The following is a 20,704-nucleotide window of genomic DNA, read 5'->3' as shown; positions in this document are numbered from 1 at the left end:
CTCTTCACGTATACGCAATGCTGGGCTGGTAGGAGTGAAATCGTTGCGTCGCGTACATACGATGCTGGTCCTGAATGGGATAATTACCATGTCGAGAAAAACCAAAATTTTTTCTTTCTCAACAACCTTTCCGTGTCTTTCTTCACTCTCAATGGCAATATTTTCTAGATTTAGACCCATACTACAGATTTCATAACCGTTAGTTAATTTGTGATTGTGGCATTGCCATCACAACGTAAAAGTTGTGTTATATCATCTTCATTTATTACCACTTCTTCACAAATTCTATTCATTAGAAGAAAATCTTCAGATTTGTGACTGTCATAATAAAACTTACCTATCACCCACTATAAAGTATTGCTGATGTATCACAAGATTGGTGACTAGAAATGTGTTGTGCTAAATTTTGTCTAGCTTGTATCATATGTTGAGGAAATTAAACTTGAATAACTGTCTTAGTTTAGTTATTTATTATAATGTCTTTTTTCCCCACATATACTTGAAGCTTATCTGATTCTTGAATAAATGAATTCCTATGTATACAAGGTTTATTTGGATTAGAAATTAGTTAATTCTTAATTCAAACAGCATTAAATTTTATCTTTTGTCCTATGAATATCATTTACAATATCTGTTTTTTTTTTTTTTTTTTTTTTTTTTTTTTTTTTGCGTATGGAATGAAATTAAATTAAATTTCTTCTCATCAACACACTCAACGCCTCACAGCGCAGTTGACTGAAGTCTCTAATAATTTCAAAATGTAACGACAACTTAAAAGGTTACCATGCTGTTTAGTGTTCAATTATTAATATATATCTATATATATATATATCTATATATATATATATATATAGATATAGATATATATATATATAAAGAAGAAGAAGAAGAAGAAAAAGTGTTTTTGACATCACTTTGTGAGTCATTTCTCTAGCTGCCATGAGTTGATAATCATGTGCTGATGAAAACAAAACATGATAAAAAATGATTCATCTGTTTAGCATCAAGAAAGTTATTCAGTAAATCAGTTTTGGGCTCTGATAGAGAGATAGTGTTATTTTTCAGGTAAACATTCAAAAACCTGTGTGGTTTAATTCTGCAAAGAATATGAGCTATTATTTCGGTATATGGCTGCTTCACAAAATACAGATTTTTGGCATTTAGAAATCTTGTATTGCTTTGTAATTTTTTTTTTATTTTTTTAATCACCTCAATTTGTATAGACACTGAATGTCATTCATTTCTGATGATTCCATCATGGTGCTGTGCTATTCAAAGACAGCAATGTATTTATATTCAGCTTACTGCACATATAAGAATTTAATTTTTTGGCTCAAAACTGTTTTTAAGCCATATAAAAACTAAACATTTATGTAAAGAGAAGCATTTGATTGTCATGAATAAACATATTTGAAAATATTGGATTAAAATGTTTAGCTTTGATTCACAGTTTTCATGATTGTCATATTTTTTTAATAAGCACATAATTATTTAGCATTGAAGTATGTCTAGCTAGTATTGTAGAATATGTAGTTACTATTGAAGCATTATCATTTAGTATTAAAGGAAATCTATTTAGTATAGAAAATGCTCCTAAGAGAAAATAATATTTTCAGTACTAAATAGGTATGACACTGACATTCTCTTAATTTTATTTCTCTTTAGTCCTGAAGAGATGTCAAATGCCGGCCTGTTAATCAGCATTGAAACCAGTCAATCTAAAAGTAATAAAGTCTCTCAAGACAGTACAGATTTCACAAAGCTGGTGGACATAGAACCTTCTTCCTTAGATAATAATGTTAATAACGAAAACTATCTGATTAATGTTGATGATGTCAATTCCAACCTTTTAAATTCAGAAAATCCATTTATGACTTTCGAAGATAGTTTATCAAAAAAGCAGGAATCACCATTCACAGGTAAATTGAATGTTTTATTCTTTATATTCTTAATTTTTTTAACCCTTTAATTCCACTTATGGTTTAAAGCAGTAACCTCTAATACAGATAACTAAGTGCACAATATGAAAACAGGTAACGGGCCAGACTTTTTTTTTAACAAAATGAAAAATATTTAAAAAAAAGTTTTCAATTTTGCTATGCTAACTAAATATTTATCAAAACATACATAAAGAGTAATAATATAACAAAAGAAAAAAAATCAAATTTATATTTATTTTTTCATTTGAAATCTCAAGCTTGATACCTGAAAGACATTCTTGTGGTTATGCTTTGTAACTGAAATAGAAAAAGCTAAATATTAAATTTTCAGAGTATTTCAAATAACTCTAATATGTTTAATTAATCATTAAATAACTTACTTTAAATTAAAAATAACCAAATCATGAAACTTTAGAGAAATTTTTCCAAATGGGATAACACTTGAGAATAAATGACTACCTAAACTTTTTCTCTTATTTATTAAAGTTTTCTTTCGTGCTTAAATAAAATAGACATGTTTGTATGTAAATACAGTCAAATACCAAAAATCTGCCAACTCCTAAAATCCTCGTTGCCTCTCAAAATATAAACGTTTAGTTTATATGTTCCGGAAACTGCAACATGGAGTACGAAATACCGAAGAAAAAATACTTACTGGATAATGACATAATAATTACCGAATATTAATGAGTCATAACGGAAATACCAAATTATTGACATCATGCTAAGAGTTTTTTCCCCTCTAATCTGCAACGAGGTAAAAAAGCAGATGATTAACTCAACTCTTCTTTCACGTTTATGCTTCACGTTATTGTACTTTCTAAGCTTTGTTATTTCCCGAGATCGTTTAGTGATTTTTTTTATCCGGATATTTTGTTGATATACTAAGAATATTTAAAATTTGAGCACTTTTTAATACATTGACAGATAAGAAACGCATTCGTGATTTTACTGCTTGCGACGTTGAAATACGTAAACACGTTGCATTGACGGTAATGAAAAAAGTGGAAATTCTGCTAAAGATGGAGACAGGTGCTACTGCTCAGTTTATAGCAGAATCGTATGGAATTGCTACACGGACTGTGTATGATATACGGAACAATAAAGAAAAGCTGTTGAAATTTTATAGCAACAGTGATTCTAATACCGGAAATCTTTACATGAGGCGAAATCGACAAACCTCGATGCTGTCTTGTACGAGTGGTTTCGGCAGCGGTGGAGTGATGGGGTACCTATTTTAGGACTACTGAGAGATTCATGCTGATTTAAAAATAGAGGAGCCTAATGTAAATGAACAATATAATATAATCAGTTTATATATGTAATAATAATTTAATGCATATAATTATTGTGTTAATGTATATAATAGTTTAATTAAATGTATTTAATACGCCTTATTTATTTTGCACTTTTAGTCTGAATATTATCTTTTCTGTCCTGAAATCCACAAAATCCTAAAATCCGCACAACCTCTGGTCCCAGTGTTGCGGATTTCTGGACTTTTACTGTAATTATATAAACTTCTTTATTTTTTACTACAGCATGATACTTGATGGCATTTTGATTTTAATAAAATTGAAAAGAAATAACTAAAGATTATTTTCATCAGAGATCGTAGGTGCTTCTCAGTCCATTGGATTCTTTTCCTATTAATTTGCAACAATGAAAAAAAGGTGTTCACATATATATGTGTTCCCACACAAAGAGTTAATGCATAATTCATAACATTCATTCAACTGATCTTATTTCATAATTGATGTTTTTTTTGATGAGTCTGAATGAAAGTTCATAAAATCTGTATCTTCAAATCTTTGAATAAGATGTATGTCACATTTTAAATTCCTTAGTTCCATTTCGTGATCTTCTGGAACGTTATTCATATTTATTTTTAATGATAATGAAAATAATGTAAACTTGGACTTTAAATAACTAAAGTCTGAAATTTTTGCTACACCACATCAGCAAAAAATACATTATTGAAATGTATTCGTGGTTTGTATAAAATTGCTTTTGGAGCCACCAGTTTGAAACCGTTGATTTAAAGTATACTATAGGTATCTGGCATTTCTAATGTTTTCATTTATTCTGGGTAGAAAGTAAGCAAAGTTAGAAGTAAATTAATCAAAAAAGAGTGAGTCTTTGACTCAGTATTATTAAAACCACAACTGATTGAGGAAGCCTATATTTTAATTAACTGCATTTTTGTAACTACCGTTTGAGTCCCAGGGGGTATTGAAAAAACTCTGTTGACGAATCCCAAACAACGCAACTGCACTTTCTAAATGAGTACGAAAAAGACCCAAGCAGCACGATAGCCCTTGTTTATTTTATAAAGAGAAATATCAAGAGGTGCAATAGCGCTTTGTTTATTTTATATTGAAGTGCTCTTGATTTAAATCAATCACCTACATTATCAATATCAAGTGCACCATCAGTTGTCCACAATGTTTGAAATGTACTGGGTTTTCTCGACATAAAATCTCAACAGTGCTATCGCACTGCTTGGGACTCAAATGGATAAAGATCCCATCTTTGATTTTAGTTCTTAAGGAGTTTATAGCGTATTTACATTATATGTAAGATTTATAATATATACAGATTTTGATATATATTGGCCGAACTGAGAAGATAAAATTTTGCATCAAAGAGAATGAAGCCGCAATCTGAAAAGAAGGAACATGGGAATTTTCAGCAGCTAATTGTAGTTAAGCACTTTGGTTCTGTGAAAACAATCCATAAAGCTTCTTCAGTTAGTGAATTGAGTTTCTTTGAAGTCTTTCACATTCATAAAAATGTATCTACTTTAGTTAATGAAATTACTTTCAATTTAGTTTTCTTAATATTTTAAAAGTTATATTTAGCTTTTTTTTTTACATTCATTACCATTTTCCTCAACAGATGGCATTATGTTAGTTTTCGTTTTACATCATTACCATCTGCACAAAATGATAGTTTTCTTCCCATCTTTGCAAAAGGTTTTTGCTTTTGAAGAAAAGGGATTTAAGCCATTGAAATCTTTTGAGTTTTATGCAAAATATTTGCCAACTTAAGACTGCTTTTCTGTCATAATTTTAAAAGCACATTTTAGCTAATTAATAGTTCTCGTTTTTCGACGAATATTTTTAAATTGTGTGTTTATTCCTAGTATCTCACATATACAAAAAGCAACAACATTTTATATATGTCCCATTCTGAATTATTTTATTCCTAAAATCTTAGCAGCTCAAAATTCTAAATTTCTGACGAGTGATGACGAATGCAAATAATTAATAATCAACAACGGTTTTACTACAGAAAAACATTTTAGTCATCCAGTCTTTAATGCTCATTAAAATATCTGTATAAAATACTTCCCTTTAGATACAAACTTTTCTTTAGTTACATTTTATATAACTAAGGAAAAGTTATATAACCATGCTTTCAGTTTTCTTCAGGCAAGCTGTGTTTTATTATTATTATTATGATTTTTACTAATTAGATAGCATATGTCAATGAGAAAAACAGAAAAATAGCATCAATGGGATGTCCAATTGAAGTGTGATGAAAAAAAAAAACTGACTTAATAAGCATTAAAGACTGGATGACTAAAATATTTTTCTGTATTAAAACCGTTGTTGATTATTAATTGATTTTAGGAATAAAATAATTGAGAATGGGACATGCAGGTTAAACAAGGTTCTTAAAAACATTTTATTGAGTCTTAATGTCACATTCTTTATAAGTGGAATGATAAGAGGTGAATATTGTATAGTGTAATTTATTCCTTCAGATTAATGTTCTAAAGTTATAAACTTCTTTAATAAATTTCAAAATAAAAGACTTACAATATATGATACAGTATGTTACTATGCATCGATTGTCCATGCGATTTGGGAAGTATTGTTATTGTGTACAACATAAAATGTTAAACTTATCTTCTATATGCCCTTGGAAGTAGCCAGTTGCTTGAGTGTTGCCATTCAATGAGCATTAATTATATGTGTCAAACATCATGTTGAAACATCATGTTTATAACTGCTTAACAAATTATGCAATTTAAAAGCAGTAAATGCATTTTTAAAAGTTTAAAACATTTTATTTACAAATACATCAAACTGATGACATTTGCAGCATCATTTTTAATTAATAAAATATATTTCTTATGCCATATATCACACCATGGAACAGAACTTTTATCCTTTCTAGACTGAAATGAAATATTTATTTCTGTCATAATTACTTCAACAATTGTATATTTAATGTTGTTGTAAATATGAGCAATTATTTTATTGTATTTAATGCAATTTATTTATTTATGTTTTAGATCTTCTTTCTTAACCTTGTGTGATTATTTGGAGACTTAAAAGGGTGAAAACTTTCGTGGGAAATTTTCAGCTTATCTCTTAGTAAAATTTAATTCTTGTGATGGAGCTTCATGGTGGATCTTCATTGCAGTAATTGTATAGATCTAATTTTCCTCATATTAATTTTATTCTCTGAACTTCTCATTCTTGAGTATCTTAGAAGTTCTGGTCATCAGTTAAGTGTTTCTTGATGCCAGATGAAAACTCTAAGAGCAAAATATATGCCATAAGAGTAAATACTAATACTGAGCATTTTATTTAAAATTGTGTAAGGTTTGTTGGAATAGTTAATAAGATTTATTGCAACTAAATATGTTTTTCATTTATTCAAACTAACGGTCACTATACGACAAAGACCAAAGACTGTGTCTTGATGGTCTGTATTAATTTATATTAATAACATGTACATAAGAATGTTGCTGTAGTTATAAAATGTCTGTGTAACTGATAATAATGCATTTTTTCATTACACAGGTTCACAGTTGCTGATATAAGCAAAATTATGTGATAAAATTTTTAATCATTAGCTATACTTAAAAAAATATAAATATTCAATATTTAATTTTTACTAGAATTAATTTATTTGAATTCTCCTTGACCTGTTAGAATATTCTTAAATTTTGATTCATATATATTAAAAATTTAAATATATATTATTTATTTTGTATAGAACTCATTTAGAAAATGTAGTTTGGAAGTACTTATTTGCCACTTGAAAATTTATCCATCCGTTTATTGTTTCATTTGTGATTTTTTTTATGTAATTAATTGAATTGCAAATTTGTTTTGAAACTTGTTACGACTGTCCATCTACATTACTCACTGTTGAAATGATTGAAAGACTAATTTGTGATGAATTACTATGAATATGTATAAAAAATTAAATAGTTTTAACTTTATTGTTGTCTTTTATCATTTCAAATAAACTATAAATGTATTTCTGAGTGATTAATCATTTTTACATGCAGAAGATGTTTATAACACTTAAATTTAAAATGTAAAGATTAAATCTAATTTAAATAAAATATAAGCTAATTCAGTACCTTTTGCTGTCAATCAAGAATGAGATGACAGAAACTTTTACATCTTGCATAATATACCAGAAAAACCCCTTTCCTCTGCTGCACATATTGCATGTTTTTAGTGTAACTTGGTATAGTACTGCACGTTACGAGTGTCATCAGTAATGATTTTCTGTAAATCTGTGGGACTATGGGAATCTATCTTTGACCTTGCTAGAGAATTTTCGCCTTTAAAACTAGTCATGAAAAGAAGTGGAAACTGTTTGGTCTGATGGTATTGCTATAGGATGTGGGGAATTGTACCACAGTATAACTACCAACATACCAAAACTCAGAAATCGGGAATTTTGTTTTTTCAGAAATTAAGAGAATTTCCTCAGTGATAAAAATAGTTTTTAAACAATAAAAGCATAGAGAAGAATATTATTTAAATAATTAAAGTAATTTTAAATAGTTAAAAATGCAATTCTTATATGCAAATTGTACAAAAATGATGACACATAAAAACATGTTTATTATATCTTTTTTATTCAAAAAATTATTATACAATAATAATTTCATCCACTTTTAAATACATTGAAAATTTACATTGTCTTATATTTTTGTGCATGTATAGATTTAAGAATTTAGGGCCTTTCATATGTGAAATCAGAAACATCTTATATTTTTGTGAGAAAAATATCTGATGTTGTACACCACATGACTTCCTTGTACGGAATATTAAATTATATGCATTTTTTCTTGCCTTTCATTTAAACTTATTGGATTGGATTAAATCTACTTTGTCAATAGCGCATACACCACAACAGAATAAATGCACTCTTTAAAATTCATTATATTTGTTTACTGTATCAACACTCTGGCGCTAGGTTCACTTAACCCATTAGCCGCTGGTGTTGCGTCGACGCAAGGGTCAAAAGAAATGCGTATATACATATAACTACCTAAGATATTTTATACCAGCAGATGATTTTGTGTAGGGAATATTACGAAGATTATTTGTGTAAAAAAATATTTGCCTTCAACAATCATTTTGCTTATAATAATTAATCTCATACTTTAAGCAAAATTTTCGACCGGGTATTTTTGCTGAAAATATTTAACGAAAGAATCGCTGTCTTTATGAGTGATCTGTCTTTAGTCAAGGTCACTGTTTATCAGAACATTACATCAGTCAGATGTTTATATTTGTGTTGGGAAGAAAGAAAAAACAGTTGTTGCGCTGACGCGACGTCAGCAAGAAACAAGTAGTCAGTCTCCTTTTTCACTCATTCCTTTCGATGTTCTGGTTGTTTAAAAATGCTTAGAATGAGGTATCTTACATTAAAAGAAGCCCTTCAAAGATTTTTTGATGAAAAAACAGATGATGATAATGTTAATAATGACCAGAATGAAACTGATGTTGTTGTTGTTCCCCCAGAAATTGCAGAGGCTAGTGACGAAGAAGAAAGGAATGGCAATGTTTTAAATAATGATAATGATATTTTACCAAATGATACTGCTGGGGAAGTTGAAATTCACGAAAGAAGTAAGTTTTAGCCTTCTAAAAGCAGTTATAGTCATACAAAAAAGTTAAAAAGCAGAAGACTGAAATCTTGAAGTGGATAAAAAAGGAACTGTTAGTTATGTCTCAGGAAGAACATGAAGAAAGAGATAGAAGAGAAATTATAAAATACAAAACACAAGGTAAAACTAGTTTTCTTTTTGGTTTAGACATTTACTCTCTTCTCGTTGAACAGACAAATATATAACACGCTAAGGGGGATAAAAAAAAAAAAAAAAAACAGAATTTATTGCATCTGAAGCCTATATGAGAAGATTTATTGGAATATTATTGCTTACAGGATATCATTTTTTACCTCAAGAAAAATGTATTGGTCTTTTGATAAGGACATTTCTGTTCCTGCTGTACGAGAACTGATATCACGTTTGCAGTACAGGAATATGAAGCAGTTGCATTTGACTGTAGTCAAATTGACAATACTGATAAATTATATAAGTTGAGACCGTATCTAAACTTACTAAATATCACCACTTTTTACTACTGCAAATATAAAGTCTCTTTTAGATTTCAGACGCGAGAATGCATTATTCCTTTTGCAAACTCCTATTGAGAGTGTAGAATTAGCCAGAAATAGATCAGAACAGGAAGACCTAGAAAATTCAGCATTCAAAAACCATTGCATGGAGATGGTAGCCATTTTATCGTAAAGTCCGTTGATAACAAAAGACTTTGTTGTAAAGAGTACCATAGCCAGACTGTTTATAGATGCAAAGTATGTAATGTAGCTTTACATCATGATTGTAATCAAGCTTTTCATACTTGAATCTTTCAAATGAAATAATCTGTATTTGTAAAAGAAATACAATGTATATTTTAATATTAAATTAATTACAAGTAAAGTGATTTGTAGATTTATAAAATGTTATACAGCTAAAAAGTAATACTGTGCTCCACTCAAAAGAACATCACACAAGTACAATTCTACTCACTAAACATTCGTAGTCTTATTCCGCTGGCATTGCGCGAACATAACACTCGCTTTTTCCACAGGTAAGAGCATCTTTTTAAAATTTTCAATATAAATTTATGTTATAAATGCTTAATTTAATATTTGTTATTATTTTCATGAGAAAAGAAACATTCCTTGTAGTTTTGGCGGTTAATGGGTTAACAGCATTGTATTTCGTTCATATTATAACTCAGAATTCACAAAATTTATATCATTTGAAGAATTATCCAATTGCTGCCACATGTTCTATTCAAATACTATAATAAATCTAGAACGATGTATAAAAGAAATTAAGCAAACAAAAAAGAAACAGTTTTTCAACGATGATTCAGTATTTCTCATTTAATTAATTTAGTTCTCACTTCACGACAAGGCAAAAATATATAAAAACTCAAAATATCGATATTAAAAATTATGAAGTAAATCTTAAATACTTATTTCCTCGAAAAAATTCCAGAAAAGATTAAGCATGATTTAATTTGCAATAATAAATGAAGGCATTATCTTTGTTATTGCGAAGCTTAGTCTCTCTAGATTGGCAACAAATCTACTATTCTGCTGTTTCAAATGTAAACAAACATGTCCGCCATGTTATTTAAAAATTAGGCTTAGCTGCACTTAAACAGCTTTTAAATTGTTGATAATTCTACAAATATTGCTTGCAGATTTCCTAAAGGCATAAAAACCTTAACCAGAAGATAAGAACAACATAATTCAATCATGTTTAAAGCAAAAAAATGCACAATTTACAAACATACAAGAGTAAAGAAACTGAGATCACTGAGCCGGGTAACAGAGTGGATATATTGGGTTAGTCCAGAAATTTGTGCTCATTTTTGGTAACTTTTTAAATAATACAGTACAAAGTCCATAATCCAGACTTGTCAGGACTTTGGCAATTCTGGATTAGGGGTTTTTCGGGATTATAGATCATCAATTTAAATCTGGTAAGATGGCATGCAGAAATTATACAGTTAAAAAATATGAAACCGTAATTTATGGAATAAAGAGCAATTATGATCTAAAGGGTATCAAATTTTACAAAAAGAGATTAATATTTATTTGTTTACTTTATTAAACATTTCTTTCAATGCACACATGCGTAATGTATGTGCATTCTTTACGCGCTTGCGTAAAGTTTGTGGCTTTGATGTCCGGATTATACATCATTCCAGATAATGGATGTCCGGATTACGGATTTCGTACTGTTGTATAAAAAAACACAATTTAACGTTTTAATCAATTATATATTTCCCTCCATTATCTACAATGTCTCACTATCTTAAAGGCACCTTTTTTTATGCCATTACTGTAAAAAGACTCTGGTTTTGATGCAAAAAAACTTGAAAGTTTATTGTGTACATCCTGTTTTTTCTCAGTAAAAAACTTTGTAAGACACAAAATAAGTGAAAATCACTTGGGGCAATATCGGGGAGTAAGCAGGATGTGGCAAAAGCTCCCAATTAAATTCACTAATTTTTTGCAGCATTGTTCGAACCGTATGCGGTCTAGCGTTATCATGATGAAACAACACTTTCTTGATATTCACCAGTCGTGGGTGTTTCTTGATCATTTCAGAGTTTAGACGGCAAAGTTGTTCACTATAAATTTCTGAATTAATCGTTTGATTTGGTTCCAACAGTTCAAAATGTCCTGAACGGGGTTCATCATCCATGCTGCTTTTTCCAAATTTTTTAAACCATTTCTGGGCAGTCCTTACACTAATAGTGTGTTCACCATGTACACTATTAATTTTTATTGCTGTAAACCTGGCAGATTCACCACACAAAAATAAAAAAATGTAGCACAGCACATTTGTACTGATTATCTATATTCATCTTCTATGGGTACTAAAATGCGTTCGATATTTACGTGTATTAAGTTGGTGATGATATCTTAGTTAAACGATGACAAGTTTCAACAGGTTCAAAATTGTATTGTTTTAGTAAATGCATCATAGTGAATTCCACGCATACTTGTAATGCACACGAACTTAAGGACTGACCCAATATATATAAATATATTTATATATGTTTGGTGCGGCCAACGGCAACCAAAATATGAAGTGCTACATGTTATAGCTCTTCTATATACAAAATTCTGAGGCTACTTGTTTTTGAGTTATGCGAGATACGTACATACAGACACCATGAAAAATTCTCTTCAGAATTCATTTTAAAGCAGTTTTATAATTTTTTTTTTTTGGAGGAAAAGAGTCTTTTATTCTGTCCTTATATAGAGATGTCACACAAAAACATCGTTAAATTGCATTCGATAGCGGTCAAAATGCATATTTTCGTTGAAATATGCTGCCTGAAGCTTTTTGCGATTACAACATGGAAAATCATCTGTATATTACTTTTGAAAACTGCACGAGTGATATTTTGCTGTCTTCGATGTAAATCTTAACTTCTTTAAGCATCGAAACCGTAATCCTTTCGTTTTTTCTTAATGAGTGCTAATCTATTAAGGAACTATAAACGTTTTTCAGCAATCTGTTAGGCATTGTGGTAGTGAAAAGTTTTAAGTGAAAAATGTTGTTGAAAAGCAAAAGTCAAAACTTCTGTGGAGCAAGACACTAAAATTTCAATACTTTTACCCATTGGGCTAATTTGCTGAGCATATGCAGAATCCAACAATATTCAGTGAAAGTTAAAAAATCAAATTTTACAATTAACATTGGGAAAATATTAGATTTTTTGTATTTGTAATACAATGTTGGATCATAATTTCTTAAGGAGCTAATTTTTTTATATGAAGAGATAGCCAATCTTTTTATAAAGTTAAACAAATTTGTAACTTCTCAGAGCACAGGAAACTTACACTCATTTAACAAAAAACAAAAATGCCAGTCTCAATCTTACTTCATACTCATTAACTGATGTGTACTAGGTGACTTGCAGCTGTGCTTGATGCTCATTGGAAAAGCTCTGTTCACTATGGCATTTTGTATTATCACAAACAGGGGCGATGCAGTGTGTCAGTATGCATGAAAAATATATGGAAGAAGATTTTAAAAAAGTCAGAATAGTTATAACAGATCAGTTTTTTGCTTAGAATTTTTGGTGAATTAATAATAATTGCTTTCATTTCATTTATGTATTATTTAAAATAATGCAAAACTACAAATAATAAAAATTGGCAGTGTATATATGTGTGCATGGCAATAATGTCCGTAAGAATATTATCTCTGAAAATGACCATTATTTCTCAAAGTAATTAAAAAGAATTTTAACTCACAATCTGAAAAGTGCAGATTGACAACTCAAAAGAGTTATTAATCTCTTACCATTAAAAATATTTTAAATTAAACTATAAGTTACAAAAATACATAATTATTTTTAAATAAAAATAATATCTAATGCTTTCCAAGTCATAAAGCTAAGTTTTTATTATTGTTGAATAAAATCAAAACTCAAGACAAAAGGAATTCAGTTTTAAATGCACTTGCTTCTTTTCTGAGCATAGGTGACCAGAATAACAGAATAATAGAAAAATTCATCTTGCCATTTGAATAAAATCAAAAGAAATATGCCAAAAACTGGCTTGCAATATACATGCTGTTGCTAATTTATTACATTTAGATTTAATTTCAGGTGAAAATTTAAGTATATAATAACAATTAAAAATTTTGCAACTGATAAAAAAACTTTTGCATAGAGCATGAGATTGCTTAAGAGATATATATTTCTTTTCTCATATTTATAGTATGACAGAATAACTTCCATAAAATTGTTTTCAGATTTACAGATTTTTTTAATGATTTGCTTTCTTACAGTGATGATCAATACAGTTTTAACAATCAATAACACTGAAATTAAGTCTGTGTTAGAAATTTGAGCACTCACCTGTGAATTAAAAAAAGGAGCCATTTATAATTTTTACTTTCTGTGTTATGTGAGATTTTGTGGGAATATTCAACCAATAAAATTATACTTTAAACAAACGTATCGCTTAAATATTTTATTTAATTTTTACATATAAAAAAACCACATAGAATTTTTATTAAGTAATCTTTTTAAATTTACAGGCTAATTTATAAATGATCATATGTATAAGTTGATTTTTGATTATGAATTTTAAATTCAAAATCTCAGCTAAATAGATTATGAAGTACAAATTCCGAAATGGTTATTCCCTGATAGCAGCATCAACATACAAAATTAAAAATACCTTGATCAGAATTAAACAAGTTATTATTATTAGGTATACTAATTCAGAAGTCAAACAACAAAAATCAGCGTTAATTTACAAAATTTTCACAGGACTAGTTTCGATGGTTTTACCGAACCATCATCTTCAGCTGCAAAACCGCAAATGAACAAGATAGGAAATAATGTTTAGATAAGATAAGAAAGCCTGGACAAGAATAAGCAAGTGGCGCCATCTGTTGGCGAAACCAGAACTAAAACATAATTTCTCTAAAAGCCGAAGGCAAATTTGGATTGGAATTAGGATCGTTAACTAGAACAGAAAGATTTTTATGAATGTGAAATGCCTCTAGAAAATCCAGTTCTCCAATGGAAGATGTTTTTTGAATAATTTTGGCAGCAGAAAAATTGAAAGTGTGATTTTCGGACCAACAATGTTGAGCAACAGAAGACTTCTGTGTTTCCTTTTTTCTAACATATGCCTCATGTTCTTTGACGCGAAATTTTAAGGCTCTCTTAGTTTGGCCAATGTAAATTAAAACGCACTGGCAAGGAATCCTATAAATACCCCAGGAATTCATATCCGGAATGGGGTCCTTGAGTATAGAAGTTGGAATTTTATTGATGGGAGAGTAAACAACCCGAAAGTTAAATTTCTGCAAAATATGTGCAACTTTATAGCTAATTGATGGAAAGAAGGGAATGACAACAGAATTTTTATAATCTCCTAAAATAAGAGTGTGGCTTTTAGTGTGTTGAGATGAGAATTTTTTAACTGCTTGATTAATAATGTTGGGTGAAAAGCCCCTGTCAATAGCTATTGCTTTTAAATAATTTAGTTCTTCATCAAGGGCTAGTTTGGAGGAGCAAACTTGAAGAGCACGGAAAACATAGGAATAAAATGAAGCTAACTTTTGTTTAGTCGGATGACATGATTTAAAGTGTGGTGGAAGCCAAACCGATGAAGGTTTACGGTAAACTGTAGTACTGAAGTTGGATGTGTTACGTGTGACCAGAATGTCGAGAAACGGAAGAGAATTGCAAGTCTCAAGTTCAAAAGTGAACTGAATAGCAGGATCAATAGAATTCATTGTTGAAAGAACTCTATTTAAATCATCTTTATTACCTTCAAACAGGGTAAAAGTATCGTCTACGTAGCGGAACCATGCCGGGAAGTTTAAAGTTTCAAACAATTTTGATTCATAATAATGCATGTAGATATCAGCCAGGATGGGACTGAGGGGGCTTCCCATGGCTAATCCCTCAGTTTGCTTGTAATATTTATTTTGGAAAACAAAATGTGTTTGTTTCAAACAGAGTTGAGTGAGAGAAATTAGCTCATCAATTTCGATGCAAGAGAAATGAAATTCGCGAAGTCTGGTTTCTAGACATCTTAATGCACCCTCCACTGGGACATTGGTGAATAATGATTTTACATCAAAAGAAACCATGAGTAAATTACGAGGAGAAATGTTTTTAACCTTTTTTACAAACTCTATTGAATTTTTTATGGTGTAAATGTTATTGTTTAATAGATTGGAAAATCTAGAAACTAAATATTTAGCTAATGGATACGAGGCAGTACCTAAATTTGATACAATAGGGCGGAAAGGAATACCACTTTTATGAATTTTGGGAAAAGCATATAATCTGGCACAATTCGCAACAGATGGGATAAGCGAATGTTTTAAGTTGCTTGAAATGATTTGTGAAGATTTGATCGCAGTTTTTATTTTGGATAAGTCCGAAGGTGAAGGATCTTTAGGGATCGGATTATATGGTCCTTCATTTAAGAGTTTAGTGACACCATCGATGTAAGTGTTCTTATCCATGACGACTATCTGGCCACCTTTGTCGGCCTTTGAAATGACAATATCCGGGTTAGAATGAATCTCGCACATTGTAGCTCTTTCTCTCGCAGTTAGATTTGGTTTCAAAGGTTTATTATTGAATTTCACATTATGAGCGATAAGATGCCTAATCATTTCTTTCTGTGAATGTTTCGACCATATAATCCGATCCCTAAAGATCCTTCACCTTCGGACTTATCCAAAATAAAAACTGCGATCAAATCTTCGCAAATCATTTCAAGCAACTTAAAACATTCGCTTATCCCATCTGTTGCGAATTGTGCCAGATTATATGCTCTTCCCAAAATTCATAAAAGTGGTATTCCTTTCCGCCCTATTGTATCAAATTTAGGTACTGCCTCGTATCCATTAGCTAAATATTTAGTTTCTAGATTTTCCAATCTATTAGACAATAACATTTACACCATAAAAATTTCAATAGAGTTTGTAAAAAAGGTTAAAAACATTTCTCCTCGTAATTTACTCATGGTTTCTTTTGATGTAAAATCATTATTCACCAATGTCCCAGTGGAGGGTGCATTAAGATGTCTAGAAACCAGACTTCGCGAATTTCATTTCTCTTGCATCGAAATTGATGAGCTAATTTCTCTCACTCAACTCTGTTTGAAACAAACACATTTTGTTTTCCAAAATAAATATTACAAGCAAACTGAGGGATTAGCCATGGGAAGCACCCTCAGTCCCATCCTGGCTGATATCTACATGCATTATTATGAATCAAAATTGTTTGAAACTTTAAACTTCCCGGCATGGTTCCGCTACGTAGACGATACTTTTACCCTGTTTGAAGGTAATAAAGATGATTTAAATAGAGTTCTTTCAACAATGAATTCTATTGATCCTGCTATTCAGTTCACTTTTGAACTTGAGACTTGCAATTCTCTTCCGTTTCTCGACATTCTGGTCACACATAACACATCCAACTTCAGTACTACAGTTTACCGTAAACCTTCATCGGTTTGCCTTCCACCACACTTTAAATCATGTCATCCGACTAAACAAAAGTTAGCTTCATTTTATTCCTATGTTTTCCGTGTTCTTCAAGTTTGCTCCTCCAAACTAGCCCTTGATGAAGAACGAAATTATTTAAAAGCAATAGCTATTGACAGGGGCTTTTCACCCAACATTATTAATCAAGCAGTTAAAAAATTCTCATCTCAACACACCAAAAGCCACACTCTTATTTTAGGAGATTATAAAAATTCTGTTGTCATTCCCTTCTTTCCATCAATTAGCTATAAAGTTGCACATATTTTGCAGAAATTTTAACTTTCGGGTTGTTTACTCTCCCATCAATAAAATTCCAACTTCTATACTCAAGGACCCCATTCCGGATATGAATTCCTGGGGTATTTATAGGATTCCTTGACAGTGCGGTTTAATTTACATTGGCCAAACTAAGAGAGCCTTAAAATTTCGCGTCAGAGAACATGAGGCATATGTTAGAAAAAAGGAAACACAGAAGTCTTCTGTTGCTCAACATTGTTGGTCCGAAAATCACACTTTCAATTTTTCTGCTGCCAAAATTATTCAAAAAACATCTTCCATTGGAGAACTGGATTTTCTAGAGGCATTTCACATTCATAAAAATCTTTCTGTTCTAGTTAACGATCCTAATTCCAATCCAAATTTGCCTTCGGCTTTTAGAGAAATTATGTTTTAGTTCTGGTTTCGCCAACAGATGGCGCCACTTGCTTATTCTTGTCCAGGCTTTCTTATCTTATCTAAACATTATTTCCTATCTTGTTCATTTGCGGTTTTGCAGCTGAAGATGATGGTTCGGTAAAACCATCGAAACTAGTCCTGTGAAAATTTTGTAAATTAACGCTGATTTTTGTTGTTTGACTTCTGAATTAGTATTTATTCGGCGTGTTATTGTGTCTTAATTATTAGGTATCTTTACATGAGTAATGTTTTTAACCTTATATACTAAGAGAAACTCAGTTTTATGCCTACCTTTTTTATTTGCATTTATGCTAGCTCTAGCTACTCTTTGGTCACATAACTTAGACCTTCAACACATATATTCGTCTACCAGAAAGTTCTGTCCGTTTTTGGAATAACACAAAATATAAATTTTTCTTACTGTCAATAAACTTTATTAAATAATTGCCATTATTATTAATAACTTCTTGCCAGCGTGAGGGCAATTTGTATATCCCATTTTTGAAAAATGTGTCTTTTGATGCGAAAAATTGAACCAGTGCTTTTTTGATATCTTCTTCATTTTTGAATGTTTTGCCCTTCAAAAAATTTTGTAAGGACAAAAAAGTGATTGTCGGAGAGTGCTAAGTCTGGAAAATATAGTGGATGCGACAGAATTTCCCAGCCTAGTTCTGCAATTTTTTATGAGTCCCCAAAGCAGCATGTGGCCTGACATTATCATGATGCAGCATAGTGTCCTTCCTATTGAACATTCCTGGCCTCTTTTCTTGGACTGCTGTCTTTAAATTATCGAGTTGCTGACAATACTTCTCTGAATTGAGCTTTTCGTTCAATTTTAAAAGCTCATAATGTATTGGTCATTCTCTTACTCAAAGTCAAATTTGGTTTAGAGATGGAAGGACTCGGTTTTTCGGGCTCACAATATGCCTTTCTCTTTACAATGTTTTTGTAGGTAATCCACTTTTCATCCCTAGCTATCATCCGGTTCAAGAAGGGCTCGATTTTGTTCCGATCAAGCAGAGATGTGCATATGACGACTCGATCATCCAAATTCTTCTGACTTAATTCATCTTGAATATTTTCACACCAATCCTGTCTTTTGAATATGGCCAGAAATGGTTTGCTGAGCTAAATCAAGCCTTTCTGCGATCTCTGATGTTGTCGGAAAAGGATCTCGCTCCAATATGGTCTCAACGGCGTTGATCAAAGACGGTCGCTTAGAACGTTGCTTATCAGAAAGGTTGAAATCGCCTCTTTCAAATTTTTTTAACAATCTTTTGCATATCCTATCAGAAACTGCACCTTCACCAAACACTTTCAATAAATTTCTACCTGCTTCTGTAGCATTTCTTCCTTGTTGAAACTCATATAAAATACAGTGGTGTAAATGAATTTTATTCAGTAGCCATGGGTACACTATCGCTTCACATTTAAGACTAACTTGAATCAACTTTTTTTTTTTTTAGTTAATTTGCTATGTCAGTATATATACATTAAGAGATAAAAATAGAGAGCCGAACACGTGCCAAATAAACATATTCTTACGTGTTGAAAATTATTGTCATAGAAACGGACAGATCTTTCCGGTAGACCAAATATGTATTTTCTATTACCACCATTCAAGTATAAAATTTTTTCCCTAAATCTTCATTACCTGTTAACAGATTATATGAGAAATAAAAATTATTACTGCCTAATTTTAATTATTTAAAGCATCCAAGTAACTACTGCATACATTATCCAAAACCATAGAGAACATGATTAAATTCTCTATTTGTGGTGATTCATTATAATGTTTGCATTGTCGTACTTTATGCTATAGTTGTTTGCCGACAATATTCATTCTGATAAAAACATGAAGCCAAGTTATCAAATGAAAAACACATTTAAAATTATGTTTTAAATTGATAGAAATATCAACAATGAGTTATTTAAAAGACACATTTGTAGTCAAAAATAGTTTTAATTTAATGTATTATATACATTTTCATAATATAAATTTACAATTTTAATTTTTCATTCAGTCATCACTATCACTATCAGAATCTGAACTTAGTTCTTCATTCTGAATTCTGCGTTCTGTAACATTTAAACACACATTATACTGCTGGTCCAGTCCAAGGTAACAGTCACTTATTAAATACAACTTGTATTCAACATTTCCAGTTTCTGCTGGAGTGTAAAACAGGAGCTAGAAGGACAAAATTTAAAATTAATGGGATTATAAGTAAATATTCCAAACATATGTAACAGCTTTGGAAAAGTGAATAAATTCATTTTGGAAATCTTGAATGTGATACTTGTTAATAAAAATATTAAATTCACTAGCAAAGGCTAAATTTGCTGGTAATACAGGTAGTTCCACTAACTTTTTTTTAAAAATTAACAGAAATTAAAATCAAGCACCGATATAAATAAAATAAAACCATCAGAACATAAGTTTGTTAAAAACCTTCCACAAATAATACCATAATTTAATCATGTCATGTGTATGTGGACAGAAAGATTCAATAAATGCTGAGATATCCAATTTGAGTATTTTAACAGTTTATTCTTTTATTTAAAAATATTCAATTTCACATTACATTTCTTCCTTAAGATTTAAAATTTGTGACTCAATTGGCTTTCCCCTTCCATTTTAGAAATATGGGGGGGGGGAATCTTGAGATATTTGAAGGTATTTTCTCTTGTTAAAATACCTAGACATCAGTATCATTGTACTATCTAGACATTTATATGTTTTATATGCTTTTCTACACACAGAAATATGACAAATAGCTAAACAACGGAATTTCACACTGAAACCCGCTACAGATACAAAATGAGTGTCAAACATATCCAAATGAACACAAAAAATTATTGGCACATAAAGCAGACATACCTATTAATTATAAAAGCCTCATTTTTTATAACTAAGGGTTATCTAAATGCTTGACAAACAGGACTTCAGAAAATACTTCCTTTTAAATTGTACAAGCTGAAGAATTTATAATATAAAGATACACAGTCTTTATTTAATACAAAAATATGTCAGTCTCCAAATACAGAAACTGGCAATTAATAGCTGTAAAATTATAAAAAAATATAATTTCCAATATAAAAGATATTAATAGTCTATGATGGCTTTTACTTCAGAGAAAAAAACTGTTTCAAGTGCAGTGAATAAAATTTTAAAAAATGTTATAACAATGAAGGTCTT

The 20,704-nt window shown here is 30.4% G+C and overlaps 2 protein-coding genes across 8 annotated transcripts in view; one reads left to right on the top strand and one right to left on the bottom strand.

Moving 5' to 3' along the window:
• The window catches only part of LOC118203104 (uncharacterized), a 227,482-nt gene extending 220,300 nt beyond the window's left edge, over positions 1 to 7,182 (top strand). For all 7 annotated transcript variants that reach the window (XM_035375344.2, XM_085810965.1, XM_085810963.1 and 4 more), the window contains 2 exons: positions 1,666 to 1,919; positions 6,244 to 7,182. In XM_035375344.2, coding sequence (XP_035231235.1) covers positions 1,666 to 1,919; positions 6,244 to 6,257 — 268 coding nt within the window. In that variant the 3' untranslated portion in view covers positions 6,258 to 7,182. The remainder of the gene's footprint in view (positions 1 to 1,665; positions 1,920 to 6,243) is intronic.
• A 12,266-nt stretch (positions 7,183 to 19,448) lies between these two features.
• Positions 19,449 to 20,704, bottom strand: part of obe (activating signal cointegrator 1 complex subunit obelus) — a 231,708-nt gene continuing 230,452 nt past the window's right edge. Inside the window, exon 39 of the mRNA XM_085810960.1 lies at positions 19,449 to 19,696. Coding sequence (XP_085667086.1) covers positions 19,526 to 19,696 — 171 coding nt within the window. The 3' untranslated portion in view covers positions 19,449 to 19,525. The remainder of the gene's footprint in view (positions 19,697 to 20,704) is intronic.

The sequence above is a fragment of the Stegodyphus dumicola genome, chromosome 2 (assembly GCF_044657685.1).
Source record: "Stegodyphus dumicola isolate Sdum_Otavi_A_Nest chromosome 2, ASM4465768v1".
NCBI lineage: Eukaryota > Metazoa > Arthropoda > Arachnida > Araneae > Eresidae > Stegodyphus > Stegodyphus dumicola.
Note: the sequence above shows the minus strand (reverse complement) of the source record. Positions and strands in the feature narration are given on the sequence as shown.